The following is a 24669-nucleotide window of genomic DNA, read 5'->3' on the forward strand; positions in this document are numbered from 1 at the left end:
GAATCATATAACAATCATATGACATACCGTATGGCAAGTTAACACTTAACTATTTTTCAACTGTTTATGCTTCATAACAGTGGTATGGCAGTTGACATTAGTTTGATAAGAGGAACATACAATGTATATTAAAAAACATAATACCACATGTGTGTTCTGAAAGCATGATGCTAGCATTACGACATCAAATGTATCCACAGTCACCTGGAACATTCCAACCCGTACCCATTAAGGCCTTGTAGCTGACATACAGGCAACACTTCATTTGGATAGTCCAAAGAAGATGGTTTATAGGTGTTCAATAACTCTCAACAACATTTCAACTATCTATCAGTGGATAGTAACCCTGGCCCTAACTTTAACCCGTATCCTAACCCTGAACTTAACTTTTACGGAACCGTTATTCTAAACCTAACCCTAACCGTAGCAAGCATTTGTTTATCAACAGAGAGTTTGTTAATAATACGACCATCCGTAGATCATCTACATGGGACTATCCAAATAAAGTATGATTGGCATACGATAGTCCCACTCGAAGTCTTATCCACACACCTTTCTTCCCTTCTTGGACGTCACAGTTCTCATAGGTGCAGGGTCCCCAGGCCCCCCATGGGGACACTTCACACTCGATGGGACAGAGGATGTGACACAGCTGGGACGTGTTGGGGACGGGGCCCCCACACAGCTTGCTGTCCACAGGACGGGACGCTTGGGACATGGAAATAAGGTACATTCAAATATACTTACATTATAGTCAGAAATATACTGATATACTCAGAAATATATGTACACACCCCTATGTATTTATTTGTACAGTGAAGCTAAAACATAAAATTTGGCTCTGTACTCCATCATTTTGGATTTGAGATTTAAATTATTTTTTCATATGAGGCGACAGTACAGAATGTCACCTTTAATTTGAGGGTATTTTAATTTTCATACAAATGAAAATACCCTCAAAATAAAGGTGCCATTCTGTACAGTCGCCTCATATGAAATGTATGTAGTCCCCCCATTTGAGTGACAAAGTTACAGAAGGCACACATATCATACCCCCAAGGCATGCTAACCTCTCACCATTAGCATTTTTGGGGGGGTATGATATTTACGCCTCTGTAACTTTCTCACTCGTCATTGTTCGTGATTATCCGTAATCAGGGTACACATTAAATCAAATAAATTTGTATTTGTCGAATGCTTCATAAACAACAGGTGTAGACTAACAGAAGAATAACGAGGCCTTTTCCAACAATGCAGAGTTAAAGATAAAGATACATTATTTACCATTCATTTCTATTGGGCACAACATAATCTGAAACACAACCAAAACAAACTGCAAGAGCTTGATGTAATTACTGCATGCTAGAAATATATATACTGTATATATTTTTACTACACATAGGTGAATTTTTTCAAATACTTGACACCTTCAAATGGGGAGACTAGATCCATAAAAGTATTTTTAATTTCTTAACGGTAAAACAGATATGTATGGAAATACCCTCAAACAAAAAGTGACATTCTGTATGAAACATTTGATCTCAAATCCAAAATGCTGGAGTATGGAGCCAAATTAAACGTTTTAGCTTCACTGTCCAAACAAATACTTTGGGGAGTGTACATACCAAGATCTCATCCCGTACTTGTCTTCATGCAGAATGTTTACTAGTGTGCTTGGTTATGACAATGCAGAGGAAAATGCCAAACAAAATGCAAAACATTGGCTTTTCCTTTTAAGCACGCCTGCACGGTACATAAGGTCCCAGAAGAGAGCACATGAAACCCACAGTAGAGGTCTAGTGTGTGAAGTGCTGCCATATTCCTTCCAATTTCCTTTTGTGATAATCGCCCCACCGCTAGCATACCGTTAGCATTTCAGGGTGATAAATAAACTCTAATGAACCTTTCAGTGCTATCTAACAGTTGAAACAACATGAAGCACGGCATTATGCTCTCACTGAAGACACATGAAGGCTGTACCGAAGGTGTGAGAGAGCTGCATTGTCTCCTCTCAGACATATTCTCTGAAGAATAATCCAGTGCTATGATTCCCCTGTTGTAAGCGCTTCAGATTTAGAAGCTGTAGACACAATGCGTATTTTCCCGCAGAGGAACTTCACTTCACGCAAAGCAACAAAAGAGAGGTTGTTTTTCTCGGCAGGAGAATAAGTGAAGCCGACTGTGAGACGCCATTTCCTGGATGTTTCTTAAATGCACTTGAATAAATGGGTTTGTTTGGAGTTGGAGTGGAACGTTTGGTGGGTGGTTTTGTGTGTCTGTCACATCAAAGCCGTTTTGGAACGCAGCAAAGCGCTGGATGTTCTGGTTGATGCAACCAAGGCTCTTGATCACCTGACAGATTGTCCAAAGCAAAATCCACTACCATTGGCCTCACTGTCTAATTGACACCTCTCTGCCACCGCATATGAACACACACGCGCACAGATGCAATGTGCAGAGGCACGTGGGCACACATGTGGACACAAACAGACGTACACACACACATGCACGTACGCACACATGTAGACACATACACCTGTACATATGCACATACACGTACAGACACTCAATCTATGATCCCAACACTGCATCAACGGTTGCAACACTTTCAATCAATTACACTTGTACACAAACACACTTTCTCACTAAGCCGGAGGTGAAGATCAAGATGTCCTCGAATGTCTCTCTCCCTAACTCTGACAGCTCCAACAATACATTCAGCGCTTCAAGTCTTATCAAGTCAAGAGAGCTGAAAAATAATTCTACCGAACGTACAGTGAAAAGCAAGCGCAGCCTTGAAATTGATACGCAAAAGGCATTGTTCCCTCACAAATAGTCAAATACTGCATTTGGTAAGCCTGATAATCCTTGTATTATTAGTGTGTAGAACAGACTTAAATCTAAGTACATCAATCCATTCTGAATAGAAATTGTCGACCAATAGATTAGTGGTGATTGTGATAAAGAAAAACTCAGCATCTTCATTACACGACTCATACAACGTGCTTGTATTTCCTGCATTGCATTGAAACTACAATGGCAAATGTCCCCTAGTGCCACTAATGTCAGTGCTGCTTATTGTGTGCCAGAGTAGAAAAACAGGAGGAAAAACATCTCACAGATGCTTTGCATATTCCATTTGGAAAAACAACACTGAGTTATTTCACCATTCCCGCAAAAGCTTAAAAACTCGTCCCGACGTGCCAGGCAAATACTTTGTTGTCCTTTTTCCATACCACTTCTTGAAAGCGTTTATGCTCAAACTTAGTTGAAAACACATGTTGGGGTTTCAGAAAACGACACCACTTGAGACGCAAAATCTGCGGAGAGGCCAACCTATCAAAACACCGCCATAGTATCATCCGTCAAAACAGAAATGCATGCATACAGTACATACTGCAACTGAGACACATTATCAGGAATGGAAAGGGAAAAAGTAGAAGACAGAAGCAGCAAGGAGGAGAAGAATGCAGAGAGAGGAGGTTCGGATTGGTGTAAAGCACATACAAGGCATAGAGGGGAGGTTCGGATTGGTCTAAAGCACCTACAAGGCAGAGAGAGGAGGTTCGGATTGGTCTACGGCACCTACCTGTAACTTCAAAGCTGATGGATAGAAGAGGGGGAACACTAGGCTTCTGCTGGTTTGAGGTCTGACCCTCTGCGGGCACAGGGAGATACAACTATTAGCAACACAGTCACTGGAAAGGGAGAGGGTTTTGGAAGTTGAGGGATACATTAAGTGCTATTACAGGAGTCTAGCCGTTTTCCAATATGAGAATGAGGCTTGTAGAAAAAATAAGGATGGGAAGCGCTGCAAACATTTTTAAAGCTTGTCGATCTTTAAAAATGTAGATTGAAGGTGCTCTAATAAGATCAGTCTAGTTACCCCTAGAAACTGATCAACAGTCAGTTTTGGATTTCCCCCTCTAGAATGGTTAAGGTTTGGATTTAGGGAGGGTAAGGTGATCCTGGACCTGTGCTTAAGGATGTGTTCTTCTAAGAGCGTGGTGATTTAGTTAATGCATGCAATGGTGGTTGCTGCAGACTTCATTGAGGCACTGTCTGCCTGTGTCTGTCTCTATCTATGTGGCAGCTGGGGAGATTACCCCCCTGATGGGGGAAGAGGAATCCTGCGCCAGGAAGATAAGAACACTCTCCCTTCTAACTCCCACACACACACACACATGCACACACACTCAGACAGACACACACGGGAACGCATGCTCATGCACGCACGCACACAACGCACGCACACACACACGTGGGAACACAAACGTACACATACATTTCAACAAAATCGTTAGTACATTCTCCTTTAATGTCAGTCAATCTTTAACTGCATACTAAAGCAATGTGTTTGTCAGCATGCACGAGGAAATGATTTGGTTTCAGTATAGAAAGAGAGAGAAACTGTTGTCAATGCAAAGAAGCCCAAATTGACATAAAGACATATAACAGTAGCGACAGAATATAGACAAACATTTATTCAGAAAGTATTCACACCCCTTGACTTTTTCCAAATGTTGTTGTGTGACAGCCTGAATTGAAGATTGATTAAATTGGGATTTTGTGTCACTGATCTACACACAATACCCCAAAAACGTCAAAGTGGAACCATGTTTTTAGAAATGTTAATATATTAATTCAAAATGTAAAGCTGAAATGTCTTGAGTCAATAAGTCTCCAACCCCTTTGTCACGGAAAGCCTAACTCAGTTCAGGAGTAAAAGTTTGCTTAACAAGTCACATAATAAGTTGCATGGACTGCAATAATAGTGTTTAACCAGATTTTTTAATGACTATCTCATCTCTGTTCTTCACACATGCAATTATCTGCAAGGTCACTCAGTTGAGCAGTGAATTTCAAGCACAGATTCAACCACAAAGACAAGGGAGGTTTTCCAAATTTCGCAAAGAAGCATGATGCAGTTATTAATCACACTTTGGATGGTGTATCAATACACCCAGTCACTACAAAGATGCCGGCACCTTTCCAAACTCAGTTGCCGGTGAGGAAGGAAACCGCTTAGGGATTTCACCATGAGGCCAATGGTGATTTTAAAACAGTTAAAGAGTTTAATAGCTGTGATAGGAGAAAACTGAGGAGGGATCAACAAAATTGCAGTTACTCCAAAATACTAACATAAATGACAGAGTGAAAAGAAGGAAGCCTGTACAGAATACAAATATTCCAAAACATGCATCCTGTTTCCAATAAGGCACTAAAGTAATAACTTTTTGTCCTGAATACAAAGCGTTATGTTTGAGGCAAATCCAACACAACACACCACTGAGTACCACTCTTCATATTTTCAAGCATGGTGGTGGCTGCATCATGTTATGGGTATGATTGGCATTGGCAGACTAGGGAGTTTTTGTTGGGGATAAAAATAAACGAAATAGAGCTAAACACAGGCAAAAACCTGCAGGAAAAGTTAGTTCAGTCTGCTGTCCAACAGACACTGGGAGACAAAGTCACCTATCCGCTGGACAACTACCTAAAACACAAGGCCAAATCTACACTGAAGTTGCTTACCAAGACAACATTGAATGTTCTTGCGTGGCCTAGTTACAGTTTTGATTTAAATCGGCTTGAAAATCTATGGCAACACTTAAAAATGTCTGTCTAGCAATGATCAACAACCAACTTGACAGAGAGTAAATCATTTTTAAAAGAATAATGGGCAAATATTGTACAATCCAGGTGTGCAAAGCTCTTAGCTACTTACTCAGAAAGACTCACAGCTGTAATTGCTGCCAAAGGTGATTATATCATGTATTGACTCAGGGGGTTGAATACTTATCTAATCAAGACATATTAGTGCTTTATTTTCCATGACATTTAAAAAATATATATAATTTTTCTGCCACTTTGACATTAGAGTATTTCGTGGAGATAGCTGACAAAAAAATACAATTACATCAATTTCAATCACACTTTGTAACCCAACAAAATGTGAAAACAGTAAAGGGGTGTAAATATATTGCTGAAGGCACTTTAGATGTCACTGCTGTTTGTACTGTGTATGATATGACACACAGAGTTTGTGTGTGTGTTTGTGTCTTGTGGTGTATCGGTCACAACAGGAGAGATCTTCATCATACTTAAACGGGCAATATGTGATTTCTACATAGGTTTTTGGACTTTTAAATGAATAATATATACACATTGATCCTTGAAGAATATAACGTAGAAATGCCTCATGAACTGTTTACCCCATGAGAACCCGAAAATATAAACTTGTTTTACTTCATTGTTTGTAAAGACTGTAATTGTAAAAAAAAAAAAAAAAAACACTGTATAGCCTCAAAACATGGTTGAAACTAAAGCTATTGTAGTCCTTGCATCGAATTTGAAAGTGATTACATTTCTCCAGCCCCATCCCTCAGCTGTTTACCAAATCAGTGACGGGGTGGACACTTTGTTGTTGTTTGAACTGCAGATTGCCCCCTTCAAGCTCAAGTTAGCACTTTCTCCTGTGCTCTAAAAATACTGTCTGAATAAAATTATCACTCCACCAACAATTACCGTTCCAGCGACAGGAACATCTCCTGATATAATAATTGTGCTTCTCGCGTAATGGAAATGCTTTTTGTTTGTCTCACACCATCTCCACTGGTGGTGCTTAGCCTTAGAATACTTGCTAATATAATTACCAGTGCAGCATTGACTTAAACTGGGCTTGACGGGTCTGAGTGTCGAAGCCGGAGTGTTCTCACTTCTCTAAGGCTTAAGAGTCACACCAGGACAGTTGACGATGCACAAACCAGGTTAAGTTATGAATGCATCCCCACTTCCCTTGTTGCCTCTCCCTGTAGTATGCAGTGTTCAAGAGTTGCTATGGTAATTCTGTAATGGCTACACTAATTGTAGAGCACAAAGCGTGTTTTTAATGGTGTTATTCAGATACTGCTGTTGTTAGGAAATGTCGGAATGGACACAAGGTATGGAACTGTGAATACTGTACATGACAATATGTGTTACTGAATTTGTTTGACACAAGACAATGACGTGTCTCTGATGCTGAAATAGTTTGGTGTGCCAACATGTAACAATTTTGTCTTTGTTGTTGTGAAATATTTGGGACTGTTTTGTACAACCTTTGCAGACTTGAGCCATGCAACAATATCAGATGTGGGACTACATTTGTCATGTTATAGCAAAGTCTTCTTTGATGTTGATTATTACACATGAGATGGCTGGATGGTTTATGAACATAACACCATCAGATATGCATCCGTGTTTTGGTGTTGGGACAGTTTTACATAGGAAAGACTTTGTTATAGGAACGTGTTAGGGACAGATCAAAATGTACTTGGGGGAGGGGTGGTCCAAAACGGGGGAAGGGTGTGTGTTTTTTTATTGGGCACAGGGAAGGTCAGTGTGTTTTTCCCTGATTTACATTTGCTCTTCTGCTTGTATTTTCCCTATAAACAATGACTTGACTTACTTTTGACATTACCCTAATAAAATGTTGAAACATTTGTGAAGCTTTGTTATGGTGTGGCTATTATTTATCTTTAGCTACTGAAGGCCTATGATGTGAAGGCAATGCGCCCCGGCGCTCCAATCGGACTCTGACAGTTGAACTTGAGGTGAGGAAGACTTGTTTCAGGCCTACCAGAGTTACTTCTATAATCTAACAATATAATGCTTATCTTTATACAAAATATTCAGATTGAAAATGAACAAATTACCCTCCTGCATTCTATATCTGTATAGCAGACGCAGTAGCCATCTCACATAAAGAAATGCATGTCGGTGTCGTAGCATGTCACTGGCATATCTCTCTCTATCGCTCTAGGGTTAGGTCTAAGCTTCTCTGCCTTTATATAGGCTATATGTATTTATTAAAATGTTAATATCGTACAGTGGACACCTAAGCCCATAGGCCTATGCATGCAATGCCCTGATACACGTAGTGCTCAAATTTCTGACAGCTGAACCGTGAGTTGGACAATTATTGTTTTAGGAAAGTAGCCTAAAAACCAATAAAAAAAATAGGCTATAAAGTTTTACATATGATACACATCAAAACACAAGGAATAGTGTTTTTGTCATTTGTTATAGGCTGTTTAAGGACACGCAAATGTGGCTCATTGGGTCAATATCTCTTGTTTGTTGATGGAGCTGGATGCATATGGATGCCTTGTACATTTCTTAAATGTCCAGTAAATTCAGATCTCACCTGTCATGTTGTTTCCTAAAGAAAACTCTGAAATGGCATATTGTTTTCATGAAGATTTTAGAATATTGGCACAAAAATCTGTCACCAATTGGATGGAAACCTAGCTAGTGCGCTAGTCCCGTGTGGCTTTGATTATGCCTGCACCTCACGGTTCACCAGCAGCCCTAAACATCTAAAGAATACGCTACTAGCCAAACAAGCTGGTAAGAATTGGACTTAAACTCTCCCCTCATACTCATCTGGAGGTTGAGGAGTTTTTCGTCTCTATCTCTGTAATCTGTCTGTATCTATGTAATTGTATATGTAGAAAATAGGGACCACAATGGAAATAAGTCCCAGACTTATTTAAAAAATCTTTGTGTATATATATATATATATATATATTTTTTACTGACAAATAAAATCTATCTATCAATTCAAACTGTGCAGCGACCAATTGATGAATAGAAAGAGTCATCTGTTACAAAACACCAAAAAGTTGAATGTCATTCAGAGATTGTCAAGCCTTCTTTACTGGGTAGGCCTACAAGATAGGGAGGGAAGTATTTTCTGTTTGTGGAGATTGACATAGTCTATTTATTGTGGTGTTGAAAACACAAACCATGATATGGAAGTGCCAGAAGTCGGTATGCTTTGTTGATTGGTCGTGGTGGTGCACTGGCACAGAAAGCTGTTAGTGGAAAACTCTTTGCACATGTTTTCTATAATTATAAATATGGCTCGTCTGGGGTGGTCGGCAAACCCCCAACCTTTTGGCCCATCGACTGTGAAACAAAAGTATGCTGAAGTCAATATCCATGTTTATAAACACAGGGTTGTAAACATGATTTTCAGTTCATTCTACGAGAGGGGAGGGTGTTCCATTTATTTGAATGTGTGTCAGGTGAAAATATTTTTTACGCTGGGGAGGGGGGTGCATATTTTCTTACGACACCTTGAGTTGGACCAGGCCCCCCCCCCCAGTACATTTTGGTCTGTCCCTTATATATAGGAAAGACTTTGTTATGAGAAAGTGCTATATATATATATAGAAAAGCCTCATTACCATCTTTGTCTTTGAGGTTGTTGAGGTAGGTCAGTAGTTCGGCGTTGGCCTGGACACAGTACACCTCTCGATTCTGGAGCCCTCCCCCACACAGGCCGGTCTGGTTGCTACGCCGACGGTCCTGTTGGCTTAGCAACGAGTCCACTCTACAGTCGCTCCACTCTGTAGTCCTCCAGGTATAACTGTGACAGTGACAGAGATGGGTGTGTGGGTGTTATGCTGTCAAAACACATTTAAAATCTGACTGAGGTTTCTTTAGCTAATCAAATCCCTGACCTGTCTGTGCTATAAAAACACATTTGTCAATTGTGTGTTGATCTGTTCCAACTGTATCTGGGGCTGCAGCTGCCAAACTTGAATAGCTATCAGCTCCATGTTTGGCTAATTGCTTCCAATCCATGTAACACATGAGTAATATGAAAAGATACATTTTAGTCATAAAAATAATACATTTTAAAGGATATGTCACGACTGATAGTTTTATAGATGGGGTGGTTTTGAAGTATTTTGCAGAATCGGAACAGGAAAGCTCAAGTGTTATTGGAATGATTGTGTAAAGACGGGATACGATGTCAATAAGGCCAATCTCGGGGGCCTCCCGGGTGGCGCAGTGCTAGCTGCGCCACCAGAGTCTCTGGGTTCGCGCCCAGGCTCTGTCGCAGCCGGCCGCAACCGGGAGGTCCGTGGGGCGACGCACAATTGGCATAGCGTCGTCCGGGTTGGGGAGGGTTTGGCCGGTAGGGATATCCTTGTCTCATCGCGCTCCAGCGACTCCTGTGGCGGGCCGGGCGCAGTGCGCGCTAACCGAGGGGGCGGGTGCACGGTGTTTCCTCCGACACATTGGTGCGGCTGGCTTCCGGGTTGGAGGCGCGCTGTGTTAAGAAGCAGTGCGGCTTGGTTGGGTTGTGCTTCGGAGGACGCATGGCTTTCGACCTTCGTCTCTCCCGAGCCCGTACGGGAGTTGTAGCGATGAGACAAGATAGTAATTACTAGCGATTGGATACCACGAAAATTGGGGAGAAAAGGGGATAAAAATATATATATAAAAAAATAAAAATAAGGCCAATCTCTGTGTGTGTGTGTGTGTGTGTGTGTGTGTGTGTGTGTGTGTGTGTGTGTGTGTGTGTGTGTGTGTGTGTGTGTGTGTGTGTGTGTGTGTGTGTGTGTGTGTGTGTGTGTGTGTGTGTGTGTGTGTGTGTGTGTGTGTGTGTGTGTTTGCGTGGCAGGTTACAGGAGAGACAATATTGTCATAGACTCCATTTGAGTCTGTGTCTGGCAAAAGCTCAAACACACCAATCTTTCTCCATATGCTCTCTCCTCCACCACACACACACACAGGCCCACACAAACCAACTCCGACGGGACACCCAGGAGAGCAAATTAGCTAGATGAAGTAGCTAATGGGAAATCAACAGGAGGAATGTATCACCTCTGTCAGTGAGAATACAGTAGACTTTGGAAAGTTAGTGCACTAAGTGGTTCCAATTTGTTGAAAACTTCCTGGAGGCCTGTCAGGTTCCTGAACTATGTACGGTAGTATTTTTCGACACACTGATACTACTCTCTAAATCATTACATTTGGACACGACATTTTATAATTTTAAATTCCACTAATACAACATTGACTTAACCCACTTTCAAGCTCTAGTCCTTCCATAAATGTTCAGTATATTTCTTACCATATATTTACTGTAAAACTATAACTTCCACACATACAGCCACACATCCTCATGACACTAAGTGACACTCACGTGGCGCAGGGCAGTACTCCATCCCCCTGGGGGTCACATGGCTCCGTCTCCTCCAGCGGTGGGCAGTCCTCCCCCTCCCCCACGGAGAACTGGTGCACTCGTCTGGTCCTGGAGCGTTGACCCCTGGAGGACTCAGGGTCTGGGTCTAGACAGGCCTTGGAGCAGGGGCCCCAGTCTGCCCACTCGCTCAGCTTACAGTCCTTAGCGAGGATGCAGGACTGGACCGTCAGAGGGAGGTCCCTGGGCAGACACAGACTGGAACAAAGAGGTAACGCGAGAGCAGAAGTGGCAAGGTCAGTAATCTGAGATCTGTCTGCGATCTGCTTGCAATTTGCAACAGTGGATGTGAAAGCTGGTGCTGAGGGAGCCCTGTTTGTGTTGGTGGTCCTAGAACAAGTGGCCAGCGGGTTTCAGCTGAGGTAAATTTTGAGGTAGAATTTGGCGTATGTTGGTTGAATTTGTGGAATGGTGTTTTTTGTTCTGTCTATTGCAGTGTATCACTCATCAAGGAGCATTGTCTTACGTCAGATAGATGGTTGTGTAGGATTGACACCACTACCTATCGGAGGACAATGGGAAGCCAGGGGTCATTCATCAATGAGCTGGATGTAAGTACATGATACTAATACTATCATGTACTATAATGTACTAATACTTGTACTATAGTAGAATGTACACTACCATTCAAAAGTTTGGGGTCACTTACAAATGTCCTTGTTTTTGAAAGAAAAGCAAAAAAAAAGCAAAGAAACACCAGTCTCAACGTCAACAGTGAAGAGGCGACTCCGGGATGCTGGCCTTCTAGGCAGAGTTGCAAAGAAAAAGCCATATCTCAGACTGGCCAATAAAAATAAAAGATTAAAATGGGCAAAAGAACACAGACACTGGACAGAGGAACTTTCTAGGCCAGCATCCCGGAGTCACCTCTTCAGTGTTGACGTTGAGACTGGTGTTTTGTGGGTACTATTTAATGAAGCTGCAAGTTGAGGACTTGTGAGGCATCTGTTTCTCAAACTAGACACTCTAATGTACTTGTCCTCTTGCTCAGTTGTGCACCGGGGCCTCCCACTCCACTTTCTATTCTGGTTAGAGCCAGTTTGCGCTGTTCTGTGAAGGGAGTAGTACACAGCGTTGTACGGGATCTTCACTTTCTTGACAATTTCTCGCATGGAATAGCCTTCATTTCTCAGAAAAAGATTAGACTGACGAGTTTCAGAAGAAAGTTATTTGTTTCAGGCCATTTTGAGCCTGTAATCAAACCCACAAATTCTGATGCTCCAGATACTCAACTAGTCTAAAGAAGGCCAGTTGTATTGCTTCTTTAAATCAGAACAACAGTTTCAGCTGTCCTAACATCACCCTTGTGAGACCATATGCTGACACATGCACATTTGTGGCCTGCTGGAGGTCATTTTGCAGGGCTCTGGCAGTGCTCCTCCTTGCACAAAGGTGGAGGTAGCGGTCCTGCTGCTGGGTTGTTGCCCTCCTACGGCCTCCTCCACGTCTCCTGATGTACTGGCCTGTCTCCTGGTAGCGCCTCCATGCTCTGGACACTACGCTGACAGACACAGCAAACCTTCTTGCCACAGCTCGCATTGATGTGCCATCCTGGATGAGCCGCACTACCTGAGCCACTTGTGTGGGTTGTAGACTCCATCTCATGCTACCACTAGAGTGAGAGCACCGCCAGCATTCCAAAGTGACCAAAACATCAGCCAGGAAGCATAGGAACTGAGAAGTGGTCTGTGGTCACCACCTGCAGAATCACTCCTTTATTGGGGGTGTCTTGCTAATTGCCTATAATTTCCACCTTTTGTCTATTCCATTTGCACAACAGCATGTGAAATTTATTGTCAATCAGTGTTGCTTCCTAAGTGGACAGTTTGATTTCACAGAAGTGTGATTGACTTGGAGATACATTGTGTTGTTTAAGTGTTCCCTTTATTTTTTTGAGCAGTGTACATTATACTAAGCATGTTGTAATAAGCTGTATTCAAGAGTCCTTAGGGAACTGACTGGCATTGAACCCTAGTTCTCAACCCTTCATTCAGAATCATCACACCTTAATAAACAATGCAGAAAAAAAGCTGCGAAGCCCCCACATTTAGGTAGTGAATTGGTTGCTGGTTCAAATCCGGCTCAAAGGACCATGAGACGAGGGGTTTTGTACATGTAATGCAATACAATACATAAAGTCTGAAGGGTTGTGCCTCAAAAGCATCAGAATAGTAACCACAACTGATCAATCACTAAAAGCATCACTCTGTAATCATTCAACTTGCAATTAGAGCTAATGAATAAACGCTGCCTCTTTAAGCTCCTTCAAATGATTAGGAATTAAATCAGACTATTTTCTGTTCCTTGCACCGCAGTGTGCATCGCCTTTCCCCTGAGGCGCTGCAGCTGACGATCTTTTACTGCTAATTACAGTTCTTCTTCATTTAGAACCCTCTAATTTAGACTACGCCGATGCCACACTTCACCTCTAGCTTCTCACACTTCTCACACAAACGAGTGCAACTGGTTTGAAAAACGCTTGAAAAAGAGTCTGAGTTGTGTTTAACCCCTCTGTCTCCACAGATTAAGATACCTTTGAATTGTTTGATGTGGTGGGCCTGCAGGTGTGACGTCACGACAAAGATTCGTGGTGCTGCCAACAAGGCACGCAGGTAGAGTTCTTTCTCAGTGAAAAACATTCAGGAATTAAAACAAAGGTTTTGTGACTCAGTGAGGATAATGGCTCGCTTCCTGACTCAGATGAAACTTCACACATGCTTAAAAAGCCTTACAGCATCCATTGACCCTTTTCACGGCAACTCGATCTCTTTCAGTATTTGATGTTTTTGTTGTGTCAACTTTTTATTATATTCTGCATTGTTGTGGGGGTTTTGAAGTCTTGAAAGTAGTCATCATTTTTTTTATATCTCCATCGGTCAGACAGAACAGGGACAGACAAACAATTTCACTTGAAATAAGAGAGTAATAATATTTCAAAAACACTCAAACTCTCATTTTAAAACCAATAAAGGTTATACAACAAACAACAAGAAATTCCATGAAGTTCGACAAAAAAGTTTGGTTTCTGGAGAATATCCACATTGAACACAAGCATGCTCATTACACGAGGCTTTGGCTCAGAAACGTGTGGTACAATTGAAGCCTACAACACAGGCGGTACTATGTGGGTCAGGGAATGTGAAACCCTGGGAGAAATCTTTTAACCATCTTTTTTAGCGCCTTGATGAAAACACAGTTTGGAAAACAGAGTGGAATGGTTGGAAGGCCTGTGAGGCCAGTGAAGAGAAACATAAGCATGGGAGACTCAAATATGGGAGACTCAAATATGAACTAAAAGATGTAAAGTGATACTTTCTAGAAGTGCTTCTGGTGGTAAACGGAAACCTCAGAGGCCACCATGCAAGCTGGAACAGTAAATAGCCTACACATGCATGCTGTTTTCATTTGATTACATGTAAAGCCAGCCACTATTCTACAACCAGACTAAAACAAAGTCTAATGAGTCAAGAGAAAGCTGTGGCCCAACGATGACAGATGTACATCAAACAAAATGGGAAATGAAGTCAGCAAGATGTTCGGAGGACGACTGCCTAGATTCATTGGATATCGCTTCAGAGAGAACCCAGCAAACCGGGAACCTTCCCAGAACATTAGCTAAGATTCTCATTAAGTTCCAGTTGGGTTTTATCTAACATTCGGATGATGACATCCCAAAAATATACGAAGAATGTTTTTGATAACAAAATGTTTATTTTATTCAGAAAAGGTTTTAAAGGAAATATTCTTGGAATGTTTTCTTAACATTCATGAAAATGTTGTGCACAACATCTGTAACAACCACCACAGAACATTCCCCCAAATGTTCTCATTAGGTTTCCAGGTAATGTAATAACACAATGTACCAGTAATGTTTTTAGCACATACTGCCACAACGTTCTGGGAATGTTCTTGCAACATCAGGCAAATGTTTTATACAAACATTGTATAATTATCATCGCAACTGGACAGTTTTTGTGTTATGAGAACATTGCCGCAACCAAACTAATGTTCTGGGAACTTTCACAGACATTTTTTTGGTTTGCTGGGAAGTTTGTTCCACTTTTCTGAAGTGGCAAAAACAACGATGAATATTTCAGAACCAGAAATAAACAAGTCAAAGATTAGTATTTACCTTCCTAAGGGCATAAGATTTGTTTTCACGGTTCTTTTGAAATATTTGATCCCAGCCACTGCTGAGAAGTTGGCACCAACAGCGCATTAATGAATAGATTTAGTACATAATTGATCACATCTGTGGCATGTAACACATACACAATGTGGATATAAGGCTATATAACGGAGACTGTAGCTCTCCTTGCTAGAGATGAAAGACCTCATGGATTCTAAGATGAGAGATACCGTGCTGACATTTGAAGTTATTGTCACTCAGCATAAAACAAAGACATCATTCAATGCAAAAGAAAGAGCTTCAAGGCAAGACAGGGTTAGGGACTTGCCTCAAGCCAAGACAGGGCCCAAGGAAATGTCAGTTTACTTGAAGGATACGCATGCAGTCTTGTCTACTGTATATTGTATATAAGATATAGTATGCGAAGAACCTGAATCATTGATAACCTGAACCAAAAACTATTTGGTCAACAGCATTTAAAAAATAAATGACTGTACTTTATTTTAGTTGAACTGAAATTACTGTTATCTTTTTGATTTGATCTTTCCTCACCTGCACACGTAACAATACCAACACAATGATGTACATTGTGCAACTCATCCTGCTCTTTTACGGTCGAAGATCACAGAGGACTTTTCAATGTGCTTTACAAAGTGCTGGCTAAGATTCAATCCCTGTCACGGAATGAGCACCAGTGAATATAGAGTTGTCATCTCCACCGTTGAAAGTAGACACCAGAAAGTGGGAGTGCCCCATTGCTTTGACAGCAAAGCAGAGACAAATAACCATTCCCCTTCCTGTCATCCACTGTACATCAGTACAGTACATCACATCACAACATTATACTGTGCTTACAGTTCTGCAGAAGATAAAAACAACCCCTTGCAAAGGCCTGTTAAGACATGTGGCAGGTGTGTGCCTATTTTAAGATTGAGTGTTATTTAAGGACAAGCCAAGAGATAACTCACTATGATGAATTACAGTTCTGAAAGGACAAAAACACATGGTTTCCTATGACCAACCAAAAATCATGGTTTGCCCATTTAGACTAAAAGTACAATTTTAAAGGACAACCAGCACACAGACACAGACTAAGGCAGTGGTATTACCCCAGACCCTGAAATACTGACGTTGAGCCACTTACCTGAGTCCCACCGTGCTCCCGTTCCTGTGTGCACAGGACACCGTGCGACTCTGGTATCCCACCTGGATGTCCCAGAAGGGGCTCTCCTGCCTGTTGAGCCGGTTCCTGGTCCGTTTCTTCTGGATCAGCTCCCTAGTATCAGGGTCTTTGACCCCAGGCCTCTCCCTGGCCCCCCCTTTACCCTTCCTATGCTTGGCCTGCCGCACCGGCCGGGAAATGGGGAGAGAACAGGGCATCCAGGGCCCCACCCTGAGGCTGTACACCCCCTCAGGCCCCTTACAAGACCCTGGCTTACAGGTCTGGAATTCAGTTAGGTTTGGGCAGGCTGAACCCCCGAAGAGTGGAGGCACCAGGACACTGCGCACCCGGTTCTTTAGGCCGGTTCCACAGGTTTTTGAGCAGGATGTCCAGGGGGTGAATTCAGACACTACACAATCCTGAGGGCAGGGGATGAGGCAGGCCTGCTCTAGTCGAGGCTTGGGCTCAAAGTACTCACAGATGGTGTCGTCGCCGAGAGATCCGTCTGACTTTAGTATGCAGCCCACCTCCCGGGTCTGAATGCCCTCCTCACCCCCATTGCAAACGTATGGCCGCATGCCCCCAAAGGTTCTTGCTGACACGGACACACACTGGTTCCAGGCACCCAGTTTCCAGTCGTAAAGGTCCTTGTGCCAGTCGCACACACGGAAGCAGTTCTGCTGGTTGGAAGGCCGCTGGGACTGGTCACAGTTGGTGTGGAGGGTGGTCCAGCCGTCCACGTGGGCACACCACACAGCCCGACTCTGGCTGCCACCTGGGCCACAGTCACTGCCCATACATCTGCCCCATGGCCCTTGGGAACACAACACAGACAGCGTTAAAATAACTATGAAATAGGCAAGAATTTGGCTTTTTAATTTTTTACATCAAATGGTAAAGTGGATACAGTGTATGCTATACAATATATCAATTGATGGCAAATTGATTATTTTAGGGGTGGTAGTTTATTGATCCTTTGGAAAAAGCAAACCATACAAATATCAACCAGGACGTAGAATTAACCCACATCAGCAGGCGCAGTGGACGGATCGATGGAGACCAATAATGTCATAGAGAACCCAGACCGCGCCTTCATACCCGGAGACATACAGCATATTTACAATTCATGCACTGAAAGATTAGTGCATCAGCTATTCTACTATAGCTCCCCTTTCAGCTCCACGTTTCACTCTGAATGAAGTCTCCTTTGCAGCCGTAACACAAGAGCTTTCTCTGACTTTGATCCCCACACCAAACCTCATCACAGTAAAAAAAATCTGCGGCTTAATAGCAGTGTTGTTCATTGAGTCATTCAGCTCAACCTAATCCGTGACCATGTTGTGCTCTGCCGCTGTTATCCACATGCTAGTGACAGCACAGGACAACCGAGAAAGAAGAGGAGACTAATGTACAGCTTCACCTCAGACCAACCCCTTCCATCTACAGCCAATTGATTGTGTTACATGATGGCTTCTGGCTGAGTGGTATCCGGGTGAGGGGGCCTTGTGTTTACCCATGTTGCACCCCTGAACCGATTGCCCCTCTGTGGAGGACGAAGAACCCTAGTCTGGCTGAAACAGGCTGAAATATTTCCTGCAATTATCAGACCCAAATGCCTCAGATGACAGCCTATTAGTGGGCTCATCTCCTCGCTCAGCTACTGATCTTGCTGGCAGGAACTGGCTTCAATCAGTGTGTCAGCATGTCGACAGAAGCCTCAAAGCACATCACACATGGCTGTTTTATTTCCCCCTATATCAACACAAGATCAATGCCCTGTTGTCAGACTATAGATGCATCATATATACAGTGGCAAGAAAAAGTATGTGAACCCTTTGGAATTACCTGGATTTCTGCATAAATTGGTCATCAAATTCGATCTGATCTTCATCTAAGTCACAACAATAGACGAAGATAGTGTGCTTAAACTGATAACACACAAATTATTGTATTTTTCTTGTCTATATTGAATACATCATTTAAACATTCACAGTAGGTTGGAAAACGTGTGTGAACCCCTAGGCTAACGACTTCTCCAAAAGCTAATTGGAGTCAGGAGTCAGCTAACCTGGAGTACAATCAATGAGACGAGATTGGAGATGTTGGTTAGAGCTGCCTTGCCCTATAAAAAACACTCACAACATTTTTGTTTGCTATTCACAAGAAGCATTGCCTGATGTGAACCATGCCTCGAACAAAAGAGAGCTCAGAAGACCGAGTTGTTAACTTGCATAAAGCTTGAAAGGGTTACAAAAGTATCTCTAAAATACTTTATGTTCATCAGTCCACGGTAAGACAAATTTTGCAGGAGAATGTTAGGCTATCTGTCCACCAATTGAAGCTCAACAGAAGTTGAGTGATGCAACAGGACAACGACCCAAAACACAGAAGTAAATCAACAACAAAATGGCTTCAACAGAAAAAAATACGCCTTCTGGAGTGGCACAGTCAGAGTCCTGACCTCAACCCAATTGAGATGATGTTGCATGACCTCAAGAGAGCAGCTCACACCAGATATTCCAAGAATATTGCTGTAATGAAAGAGTTTTTTGTAAAGAGGAATGGTCCAAAATCCCTCCTGACCATTGTGCAGGTCTGATCAGCAACTACAGAAAACATTTGGTTGAGGTTATTGCTGTCAAAGGAGGGTCAACCAGTTAATAAATCCAAAGGTTCACATACTTTTTCCACCCTGCACTGTCAATGTTTACACGGTGTGTTCAATGGAGACATGAAAACCTATAATTGTTTGTGTGTTATTAGTTTAATTAAGCAGACTGTATTTGTCTATTGTTGTGACCTAGATGAAGATCATATCAAAATGTATGACCAATTTATGCAGAAATCCAGGTATTTCCAAAGGGTTCACATACTTTTTCTTGCCACTGTAGTTGTGATTCAGGGGATGTCTGGGCATCCGTTAGCTACCGATCAGATTGGGGTTCATTTAATAGCCTTTTGAAATGGGGTGTCTGGGGTATTCGGCACAAAAGAGGCAGGGGGTAAACTATCTGAAGCATTCCCAAGGCTTATCCCCATATGCTGTTTGCCTGAGTAAATGAAACCCTAGCAAAATGATTTCACCAATAGCAAAAGGAGCTTACTTTGAAGTTTTGTTAGACACATGGTGTGAGTGGTGGGATCTTAGCAGTGATTAGGTTGTTGGCACTCCATGATGAAGACAGTATGGCATGAAACACATTAATTTTGGAGCTGTAGCTACATGCCATGGAAGCCAAACTGACATCCTCTCATTGAATGCTGTTAAAAATGTGAAACAGCTCTTTAATCCCCAATCATTGTACGATAAGATCATCCATGTTGGTCTGAGTCATGGCGTTGTGCTTGATGAAAGAATGAAGTACAGAACTAACATTTAGTATATCAACAGTCTGAATAGTATACTATAAATTACAAACTGGGTGGTTCGAGCCCTGCATGCTGATTGGCTGAAAGCTGTGGTATATCAGACCTTATACCCCGGGTATGACAAAACATTTATTTTTACTGCTCTAATTACGTTGGTAACCAGTTTATAATAGCAATAAGACACCTCGGGTTTGTGGTATATTGCCAATGTACCACGGCTAAGGGCTGTATCCATGCACTCCGTGTGGCATTGTGCTTAAGAACAGCCCTTAGCCTTGGTACACTGGTCATATACAACACCCCCTCGGGCCTTAATGCTTGAATATATAACTCAGGGGGAGATTTTAACATTTTCACACAATGTCCAAGAGCCTTAACAGATCTCCCGTAGGCTCAATTGCACATACTCCCTCTGTAAGCAGCAGATTAGGCTGGAGTAAGAAGTGTAATATTCCAACTGTTGGATAGTCAGTCGGATCTCTCTGTCCCAATGTGTTCATTAATGAACAGACATGTTTTGGCTCCCACAGGGTCATCCTCACTAAGGATGGTGTCACACAGAGCTGTTCACTTGGTTGTGTTTGCTTGTTATTGATCCATCTAAGACAGGAACTACTTACTGCCAAGGTCAGGGATCATTTTGAGCTGTCCTTGCTGTCTGACAAATGCTAAAGGGGTGGTCCTATTGCCAAGAAATCCCTGTCGTTACTTCTGGTTCAGGTGTCTCAGAGCACTCAAAATGTCTGTCATTCTACAGACTGTCAGGACCAGGTTGGACAGGTGTTATTATGAGCAGATTATGTTTGCTTTATGAAAACCACTTAAAAGAAAGTGCAATCACATCTCAGATGGCCAAAGCTACAAAAAATAACTGTAAAATGAAAGCGAGCCAAGGACCAAGTATCCCCTAACTACCATACCCAACTCCTAATAAAGTTCAGTTGCAGCACAGAGTGAAACGGAATACAAAAGGCCCTCTTAAATACAATTGCACATAACCCTCGGCAGAGATGAACGTCAACACATTGAACATGCCATGTCGAGTTCCTGTTAAACCCAGTAGAGCAATTAGTTAGCTAAAAGGCCAAAAAGCTTGCAAACAATGTGATGAGCATTACACAATTTCAAACTGTGTATCCCTTCAGAGAGACCACATAGTCCTAAGGGGTAGTACAGAAGTCTGTATTTGAAGAGAATGCATCATAAGTTCTTAAATTACTAAGTATGGTCAGACACTTCATTTCACCTCCAAATTTTTTTATTTTATTTTACTAGGCAAGTCAGTTAAGAACAAATTCTTATTTTCAATGACAGCCTAGGAACAGTGGGTTAACTGTCTTGTTCAGGGGCAGAGCGACAGATTTTTACCTTTTCAGCTCAGGGATTCAATCTTACAACCTTACAGTTACAAGTCCAACACATTAACCACTAGGCTACCCGACGCCGCAAATGAATGAACAAATGAACATTGCCTTTTTTTTTATAAACAACACCAAATTGTAAATCATGGGTTATAATAAAAAAGAGAAAAATATGTCTGAGGAGAAGAATAGACCAGAGACTACCACTTAATGTCTGCTGAAAAACTTTGAACTGCTTAACATTCATGGATAATTACCAACCCTATGTTCAGTGTGATCTGTGCCCTTGGCCATGTTTCGCTAAGCTACAATCCATTGACTAAAGCTCTTCCTCTCACAATTGACCTGAATGTCATTAGCTGAAATACCACAATGACACTTCCATCGTTTAAAGGGCTTTTTGATGATTCTGATTCATCAAGCACAACATACATCACTGCACATAACTCTAAGGCAGACTTTCGATTTATCCCATACAATGTGAAACAGTTTCTTCCATTTAATTATATTTTTCACAAATAGGAAGCATTGTGCAGGCTCTGTGTCATTATTGATGCCACCTTTATGAACTAGTGTCATGGTTACCATCTGCTAGTCATCTCATTGGATTCAGCTAATTAAATCACTAACTTCAGTGATCAATAACAAATCGAAGGTGGAATACTGCACTGCAGCTTATAGGAGACAGACTCATTTGTCACTCCTGCAGTGACAAGATATTTTTGGGCATTCTGCACAAACCACCCATTCATGTGTGTGTGTGTGTGTGTGTGTGTGTGTCAAAATCCAACTGTCAACGCATTCAACAGCAGATACATTTCAAAAGGTCAAACGCAATGGTCCATGCACCACTTGGAAACCTGTCCAAGCTGTCAATAACAGTAAGAACGCAATCAATAAAAGCTCATAATTTCCTTGACGCTCAAAATCCACCATCAATTCAGCAACCTGCCAGAGGCATAAAGGTTTCCCTATGCATGCTAACCAACGTCCTAGGATTTCACTAGCTGCCACTAAAGCACCAAACACCATAAAAACAACAGGTTTTACAGAAACACCTCATGCTCTACACTCTAACTAACACATGGGTCTCTTATGTGTGTTGTGGGAGTTTATCTTGTTTCAATGAAAGGGAGAGAGCTTTATTCAGATAACACGCGTCTGTTATCTATTGTAATGTGGTCTGACACAGTAATTGGACCAAATCAACAATCTACCATTTATAAAATTGATATGTTGACATTTGAAGCTCAGGGGTTGGACATTTTGATTGATTACTTCCACGAATTCTAACGGATTCTGTGTCTTCATCTGGGAGCAGACTGCAGTGTTTTTCTTAAACAATAATTATAGAAAGGATAAATGGCGGGAGGACATAATGAACAGATTCACAGCAGAATACACTTCCATTATGCCAAGTAATAGAATGGAATGGGTTTTGATTTGTATATTTTTGACTTTCATCAACACAAGCGCTTATTGAACTGGGATAAAAAAATAATCACATATGCCGCAATGTAGCATATGTGCTGATCACTTTACGAGATTTAACAAGTTGTTAAAAAAACAAACAAAAAAAACAGGTATGTACTAACGTCATCTTTATTTATACCGAGACACAAAATGTAAACCACTAAAATATGAAATATAATCCAGGAAAGAATGAAATAGAGGGCATCGCCGCAGGTTTTAGTTAGATATCCTTTTCCATTTAAAACATTTGAAAGCCACTGCAATACAAAAACAAAGCCCCTGAAATTATGCCAGAAAAACTGCATTTCATGCAAAAAAAGTCCACCATATTGAAAAAAGAGTAAGAATAAGACAAACCACAGAGAGAGAATGTGCCCCTTGGTGCTTGGCACTGCAGTTAAATATTAATATGATGCCAGTTAGGAGCACATTGTTGACTCAAATCTAAAGAGGCACTTCCATGGAATACTTCCTTGGTGTGGTAGAGGATGAGGGGTGAGAGATGGGGGTTTCATTGCCTATAATCTGCCCTTTAAAAAATCCAGCCATTAGTCTGCGAGGAAGAGCTGCACTGGCTGGCTTTACATGAAGTGAGCTGGGTTGTGAAAACAGTTGCATGTGTTGCTAGGAAGCTTGCACGGATACCATGAAAAGGGGCATTGTTTGCATTTCTCCTTCAGTAGGGAAAACCATAGTGTCGCTGTTATTGCTATAAAACCTAGGGACATATACAGTCTATACAGGCATATACAGAATATCATATGTCATATGTTATGCTAATGCTTTATGTGACTAACTCTTTGCTACCGTGTCTGCTATTGTTGTCTTAGCTCATTTTGTATACATCTTGGGGTTAAAGGTTCTTTTGGCATAAATGTGTGTGCCAGTACATCTTTGTTCATGTGAGTATGTTTCTGTTGTATGTGTGCACGTGTGTGCATGTGTGCGGACATGTGGGGGCATGCACAAGCGGGCGTGTCTGCATGCGCCGTGTTCCCATGTGATTGCCTGCACGTGTGTGTGACAGTTGCTCCAGGGCCAGAGATTTGATAATGTACCTGCCACTTTATTGAGATAAATGGTCCAATCACACGGTGAGATCTCCCACCCTCTGGAGCGCCTCTGCCAACAATTAGATTACTGCTTCCTACGATGCATCATTCTCTACATCTCAATTCAATAGTAAAGTAACACAACACTGGGAAACTTCATAGAATAAGGATTTGCAACTGGCACTGAGGAGGTGTCCGCCAAAACGAACACAGATTTTCTAAAAGGCAGCCAAATGCAGCACAATTATGAGCAACATGAAGGTTTAACCTTTTAATTCTATAGCTGACAGTCCATAGCAGGTCATGGATGAAAGTAGAAATAGAAAGTGAAATGATAATTATTGTTTTGTGGGCCCGGACTCTCTAATCAAATCAAATTGTATTAGTCACGTGCGCCGAATACAACAGGTGTAGACCTTACAGTGAAATGTTTACTTACGAGCCCCTAACCGACAGTGCAGTTTAAAAAAAATACGGATAAGAATACGAGATAAAGTAAACGTTTTTTTCACCTATATTTAACCAGGTAGGCTAGTTGAGAACAAGTTCTCATTTACAACTGCAACCTGGTCAAGATAAAGCAAAGCAGTGTGACACAAACAACAACACAGAGTTACACATTGAATAAACAATAAACAAGCCAATAACACAATAAACAAGTCAATGACACAGTAGAAAAAAATGAAAGTCTATATACAGTGTGTGCAAAAGGCATGAGGAGGTAGGCAATAAATAGGCCATAGGAGGGAATAATTACAATTTAGCAGATTAACACTGGAGTGATAAAGGAACAGATGATGATGTGCAAGTAGAGATACGAGTGTGCAAAAGAGCAGAGAAGTAAATAAAAACAGTATGGGGGATGAGGTAGGTAGATTGGGTGGGCTATTTACAGATGGACTATGTACAGCTGCAGCGATCGGTTAGCTGCTCAGATAGCTGATGTTTAAAGTTGGTGAGGGAAATAAAAGTCTCCAACTTCAGCAATTTTTGCAATTCGTTCCAGTCACTGGCAGCAGAGAACTGAAAGGAAAGGCGGCCAAATGAGGTGTTGGCTTTGGGGATGATCAGTGAGATATACC

At 41.8% G+C, this 24669-nt stretch overlaps 1 protein-coding gene across 1 annotated transcript in view; it reads right to left on the reverse strand.

Annotated features, from left to right (window-relative positions):
* The window catches only part of LOC139573777 (thrombospondin type-1 domain-containing protein 7A-like), a 103970-nt gene that overhangs the window by 49330 nt on the left and 29971 nt on the right, over window positions 1-24669 (reverse strand). The window contains exons 2-6 of the mRNA XM_071397623.1: window positions 16315-17146; window positions 10985-11239; window positions 9234-9415; window positions 3590-3658; window positions 553-708 (exon numbers count right to left, since the gene is read on the reverse strand). Coding sequence (XP_071253724.1) covers window positions 553-708; window positions 3590-3658; window positions 9234-9415; window positions 10985-11239; window positions 16315-17146 — 1494 coding nt within the window. The remainder of the gene's footprint in view (window positions 1-552; window positions 709-3589; window positions 3659-9233; window positions 9416-10984; window positions 11240-16314; window positions 17147-24669) is intronic.

Source organism: Salvelinus alpinus, chromosome 4 (genome assembly GCF_045679555.1).
Source record: "Salvelinus alpinus chromosome 4, SLU_Salpinus.1, whole genome shotgun sequence".
NCBI classification, from domain to species: Eukaryota; Metazoa; Chordata; class Actinopteri; order Salmoniformes; family Salmonidae; genus Salvelinus; species Salvelinus alpinus.